General features: G+C 38.8%; 1 protein-coding gene across 3 annotated transcripts; it reads right to left on the bottom strand.

Moving 5' to 3' along the window:
• On the bottom strand, positions 1-5,867 carry LOC124144658. Of its 3 annotated transcripts, XR_006862452.1 has the most exons (9): positions 5,606-5,867; positions 3,907-4,023; positions 3,439-3,663; positions 2,761-3,131; positions 1,792-1,904; positions 1,170-1,329; positions 717-824; positions 319-344; positions 1-99 (listed from the first exon to the last, which is right to left on the bottom strand). XR_006862452.1 is itself a non-coding variant. In XM_046514193.1 (6 exons), the coding sequence occupies exons 1-4, from the start codon at positions 5,862-5,864 to the stop codon at positions 1,870-1,872; spliced, it is 636 nt and encodes a 211-aa protein (XP_046370149.1). In that variant the 5' UTR covers positions 5,865-5,867; the 3' UTR covers positions 121-824; positions 1,170-1,329; positions 1,792-1,869. The 3 variants fall into 3 exon arrangements, 2 of the variants coding, with proteins under 2 accessions (XP_046370149.1, XP_046370148.1); XM_046514193.1 differs by lacking the exons at positions 1-99; positions 2,761-3,131 and having other exon boundaries at positions 121-824; XM_046514192.1 differs by lacking the exon at positions 1-99 and having other exon boundaries at positions 121-1,329.
• Positions 5,868-6,205: the final 338 nt, after the last annotated feature.

Here is a 6,205-nt window from a genome sequence, read left to right on the forward strand (position 1 = left end):
GGTGTAAAAACGGTTTATTGACAAAGTCATGTCTCTCCCCGCTTTGTTTTTTTACATTCCATTATGTTTGGATGACGCTTCTTCCGATATCAGCTCAAACTGAAAACAAGAGACCAAAATATTTGCAAGTGAATGTATTGATTCTCCCTGACTCACATATGAACACAAATAATGCTCATTATACCAATTATCAGTTTTATGCAAACCATGGATTACAGAGGATACTTAGTTACCATACATTACAATAAGAAGGTATACTAAAGGGAAAGGATATCTTCGATCAGAGGTTTCAATAAAAATAAACAAAACTTAACACACCGTCATCGGATTCCGCTTATGGACAGCTGCAATATGAAAACATGAAAATAAACATCAAAATTACAATTTATGGTGTTTTGACTGAGTATATATACCTTCCCCTTCAAAATCTCTGACACATCTAATTGTGAAAGATTTTAATTCCTTTTCTGTTATGTTTGGATGCCACTGTTCCAAACATATCAGTGGACTATATTTAGAGGAATTAACACTCACAATCACTGTTCAATAATTATAATGCAACATATTAAAGCTGTTTGAAATGCAATTGCTATAAGTAGAAAAGTAATATTGTCTAACTCTATGTTCTAATAATAGTTGATTACTTGGTCGTTGTTATTGTTAGTTGTGTTATCTCAACAATGCTTCGTTTACTCATCCATGTTAATATTTCATACCAGAATGTTGGATCAACCCCAATGGACGGACATGAAGATGGAGTCGACAAGGTGTAGTCTAGTGTTCTATCTAATTCAAATGATGTAATGTTGTAGATCTCAATATCTCTGAAAGAAGACGTTTTCAAATAGTTACATTAAATGTAATAGATTGTTGCAAACATACTGATGAAAGCAGAGTAATACCTATTTCAGATGGACTCTACAAATAAAACTGGATCCTGAAGTAATGGATTATGTGTCAAAAATATTTGTACACAAGTTGCAACTCCATCACATCGCCTCTCAAACCTAATCTGAAATAAAGAAGCTCAAGGAGTGAAATATCATGACAATGTATTGGCTCTAATTGTTGTCAACATTTCAGATACCAAATTTTGAAGTAAGGATGTTCGTTTTATCTAACTGTATTATCACATATCTGCTCCTATCATATGGAGATTATTTACTTACGCATAGTTCCTGTTTGCAACGTAGAGAAGGGACTCGCAGGGATTGCCTGTCATTGAATGACAGAACTTTTCTTCATTTGGCTCTCTCAGCTGCCTGTATGTTCGGTTTGAAGGGTCGTATATCCAAATGGCGCCAGCGTCATCACAAAACACTATTCTACCTGTAATAGAGAAACGAAGATTGGATGTTAACACCTTTTATCAGCGGTACATTTAGGGTGAGAGAACAGACTAATGCCCTCTTTATCTGTGGCGATGTACTTGGGAATCAGATGGTCTCACTGTTGGGATTCATGTGGATTGCTGTTGTGTTTATGCCAACGCTTGAATTATAGTGACAAACCCATTACCATAATTGGATCACATAAGATATTACAGCATAGTCAGTTGACGATTCCGACTATATTATAAGAATGTTTTTAAGAAATACTATCAAAGTGTGATGACGTCTGCGTAAAGGTGACCATATCCTGCTCCACCAGTGGCATCTGTCTCGAGGAAATGCAAAGTCAAGTCAGTTCGGGCAACTTGTATGATACTAGGGATACTCAGCTAGATATTCAGTGTGAATATGGTGGCACATGACTTTGTAGAATTATATTATATTCTGACATTATACCTACCATCATTGGTTACTAGAAACGACAGAATTGATGTTGAAAACTTCAGCACTTGCACTGGGTTACCGATAGTTGGTATTATCACGATCTTCTGACCATCACCCATGTACACAAGACTGTAACAAAAACAACATTGGATTTCAATTGGCGTGGTAGATTTCGGAAACATAATCCCTTTTTCTGCCGTTCACCATATTTAAAGCTGTTATCAGTTTAGGAATAATAAACACACAACTCGAAACGCAGAGCCGAAACGGTTTTTTCACACATTGTATGTAAATGTAAGAAACATTTATAGTAATTCCTTGTCATCTCTTTGTGACACCTGAATAGAAATCAATCTAAAACATTGTGAATAACCTATAGTATGTATAACTGACAGATGCATTTCTTTCAAGGTATAGTGACATTGTGTACACATGATAGTTAATGAGTGAGTGAGTATGGTTTTACGCCGCTTTTAGCAATACTCCAGCAATATCACGGCGGGGCACACCAGAAATGGGCTTCACACATTGTACCCATGTCATGAATCGAACCCGGGTCATCGGCGTCAGGCGATCCTCAGTGTGTGGGCTCAAGTGCATATGGCCTTCATCAACCGCCTCATCCATTCCATGTATCGACGTTGCACGACAGTCATCATGCACATGGCGGACACACGAGATACTGACTTGTGATGCCATATTCTCAGAGACTAGTGTTGTGTTTCACTTTATGAACATTTGACACTTTAATTTTAACCTTGATGATCAGTTTTGCCAAGTTTCATCTTGTAAATATGTCTCAACGTATGATTACAGTGTTTGGACAAATAATGTTTCTCATATATCTATCCATGGTGACGGTTCTTTTGCGGTTCAGTATATATAGTAAATGCATTCTGTGCCTAGGCTATCCATCCTCACTTCCTAAAGTTACAGACAACATGGACTTTCACAACAATGCCACCTTGTTCAGGAGCGTACAAACCTGCCAACAATCTGTATCTGTCCAGTAGGGCCGTCATATGAGGAGACCAAGGTAATTATTGGAGAGGAGGTCCTGTTGAAGGCATAGATGCCATTTAGGGTCTCGTTGTCGAAAGAAATGGCTACATAATCTTCTTCTGTGACAGGATTGTAGTGAGTGAGTGAGTATGGTTTTACGCCGCTTTTAGCAATATTCCAGCAATATCACGGCGGGGGACACCAGAAATGGGCTTCACACATTGTACCCATGTCGGGAATCGAACCCGGGTCTTCGGCGTGACGAGCGAACGCTTTAACCACTAGGCTACCCGACCGCCCCGACAGGATTGTAAGCAATGCCAGTTCCTCTTGCTGTCGTCGTTAGTGGAGAATCTAATATCAAAGAAATGACAAACTGTCATTGGACAACAGTTAAGCCAATCACAAGTCCGAAAGTGTCAAAGCATCCTTCCCACATCCAAATATAAAGTGGGCGTTCCCTGACAGAAAACTGCTATGTTGAAAACGGCCCACCCCAACATGATAAATGGTCGTTCCCTGACAATATAGTGTTATTTTGAAAACGGTCCAACCAAACATGATAAATGGACCTTCCCTGACAGTCTATTTTCATAATAAGAATCCATATATGTTGACAAGAGAGATTAAAAACGTAGGAACGAGGTTGTCATAAACATACCAGTATCACTGCCTAATATAACTTCCGTTCCATCAGGCGTGGAGAGACATCGAACGACAAACGGGTCGTTTCTAAAGTAGTCAAACCCATAGGTATCACCGTTGGTATATACAGGCCATCTGGTTACATTAGTGTCTGTTGTGAAGCCGTTTTGGATGAAACAATTTGGATCTACCACAGCAACATCAGTTCCATCACACGTAGCCACGAAGACCGCACCAGTACCTTCAAGTAAATAGCAGCAAAAATAGGTTTTAGTCTTTATTTTGCATGTCATTATGAAAATTGTAAAAGAGTCACAGGTAAAGATTGTGAGGAGTTAAACAAGTTAACAAGTGACAAATTGTCTCGATAATCTGCTGAAACAGATTCCACTGGGAGAAAAAGGAAATAGTCGTGATGAAAATTATATGAGTCGGTTGAATATAATTCCTGTATAACATTTTACTTCATCCTAAAAAGACCTACGGTCCGGGCAGTCTTGTGGGACGCTGGATGTGACATTTGCGACATCAGCAATCAGCTCTTGCAAAGCAGTTCTGAAGTCGGAAACTTGTGTTTCGAAGCAGTCTGCGGAGCCAGCATCTGGAAAGACGAAATCAAGTTATTCTTGTTCTAACTTAATGCAGAGAGTTTTTCTAGTACTGGAAAGAGAAGGTTCCATTCAAAGAAATTGTATTTAAATAAATTTTATATGCATCACTTTTACAATCAAAAGAGCTAAATTGCCGATTCTCAAGTAGTTTTTGGTTTATACCACAAATGATACTTGCTTAAATATTCAATGGCTTGCTCGTCATGCTTTATCCAACATAACTGATAACTGGTAGACCCAGATGTGTTGAGGATGTGCACAGTTGTCGTAGGTCATTGGTGACCATATCCGTATACTGTTAACTGCATTCACTCAAGAACTCCCAGGCATATTTTCTAAATGAACGCCCTTTTTCATCCTGTTTGTTCCTCACATAAATCTCCACTAAGTAGTGTGAAATATTCAATACTTACACCTTGCAACTATTTGAACCACTGATAATAATTCTTTGGTGTCTCAAAAGAGGTCCAGAGATCAGTGCTGAGATTCACAGAAACACAAAAATATAGTTCTGTTTTTTTCCAACCACAGAAGTTTTTCTTTCATGACAGGTCTTTTCAAAGATGCTACATGTGCTAACAAAAATGATTATTTCCTGAAATGCATTGTACTTAAAAAAAACAACTGTTCAGCATCACCTTTCAGAAAAAACACCAAACCCAGAGCCAGAATAGTATAGTCTGTCTTAAAGAAACTCACGGTCACACGTTTGGTAATAACACTTTAAACTTTACAGAGTTTACGATTTAAAACAAAACATGTGTGTGAATATCGTCAAGACTGAACACATGCTCATTGATAGTTTGAGACAGGACATCATCAGTGCATGGTGGCTCGTTTGTATTTTAAAATGTTCTCTATATATAAATTATCCACAAATAGCGGAAATATAGCTGATGAGTCGCTGAGCAAAAATCACTCACTCACTCACTCTTTCTAAAAAGCGCAGCCAAATATCCCCTTGTGTACCGTAGCTATGTGTATCATACCTTACTTTCCTGAGTTATGTTTATCTGGATTAAAGTTTCTCAATCAAGATCTAATTGTGCAACACTTGGGTCATGACCATATGGAGTTATTACTTATAGATTTAGTAGATTTAATTAACTTGCTTGGGTGTAACATGTTTGTTTGTTTGTTGTTTAACGCCGCACTCAGCATGTAGTTGCGGATACCACAGTCATCGGTATGAATGAAAAAAAGCAAATCACAGATAGGGATTCGCATCATCGTCAGAGTAATGTATCTTAACACACGTGAACGATTATGAAACAAAGGTCTCTACTGTCATAAATTAATTCAACCCATTCTGCCAAGCCGATTAAACACACAAAGCACCACTGCGTCTTAGTATATGTACATTTACTTCGCCAAACTGTACTGACCTGTTTCGGATACATGTGTATTTACTACAGGTCAAATTGTTCGCTCTTTAATATTATGAACATGACCTAACTGAAGGGCATCACTGGGTGGGGCACATTTGACTGTAAGCAGTTTGCCACACCCTCCAACAAATATAACGTTTAGTGATAATCATAGAAGTAACACATAGTATGTTGTATCACTTACCAAAGCATGGACACTGCTCGTCGATGATGCTGAAGACGCAATCAAGCCCGGAGTTAAGGGCACTGAGTGTCGTACTTAAGTTCTGAAGCTTCTCGTTCAGGAGACCTGCTTGTGGACACACTGGTGGTTCTGGAACTGGAGGTGGCTGTGGCGGTGGCTGTTGCGGTAGCGGTGGTTGAAATATGCATGCTGCCATAGGGAACAATTCTAAGGCTGGGGCCGCCAGGAGGAGATAAAGAAAGCAATTGGAGAACATCATCTAGGTTCCTCAAACAGCTACTGACAAGGATCAACCAGAGACCTTATTTATACAGTTTGTACTGCTACCGTGTATCGCTGTAACGGCCTGATTGGAGCAACGTAGAGTCAAATGACTGTACAGTGTCACATGGCTGGGTCCATGGCTGTGTCCATTGATTTTATCGAACATGATCTGCTTTTTACATTTTTCGTAACTGTCGCCCAGGAACGTTGGGCCTCATAATATCCTAGTGATTAATGTTGTGTAATTTACTGTATAAAGGAGACCACAGAAATATGTATGTTTTTAACAGCGAATGACCATCATTGTAACGTTTGGCTTTGTTGTTTCGATATATA

The sequence above is a fragment of the Haliotis rufescens genome, unplaced genomic scaffold, assembly GCF_023055435.1.
Source record: "Haliotis rufescens isolate VD_foot unplaced genomic scaffold, xgHalRufe1.0.p SCAF_8, whole genome shotgun sequence".
Taxonomy (NCBI): domain Eukaryota; kingdom Metazoa; phylum Mollusca; class Gastropoda; order Lepetellida; family Haliotidae; genus Haliotis; species Haliotis rufescens.

Coding starts and splice junctions, on each gene's coding strand:
- LOC124144658 (XM_046514192.1), bottom strand. CDS start 5,864: ATGATGTTCTCCAATTGCTTTCTTTATCTCCTCCTGGCGGCCCCAGCC. Junction 4,024..5,605: donor CGAGCAGTGTCCATGCTTTG/GTAAGTGATACA, acceptor TCGTCTTTCCAG/ATGCTGGCTCCGCAGACTGC. Junction 3,132..3,438: donor TATATTAGGCAGTGATACTG/GTATGTTTATGA, acceptor CTTTGATATTAG/ATTCTCCACTAACGACGACA.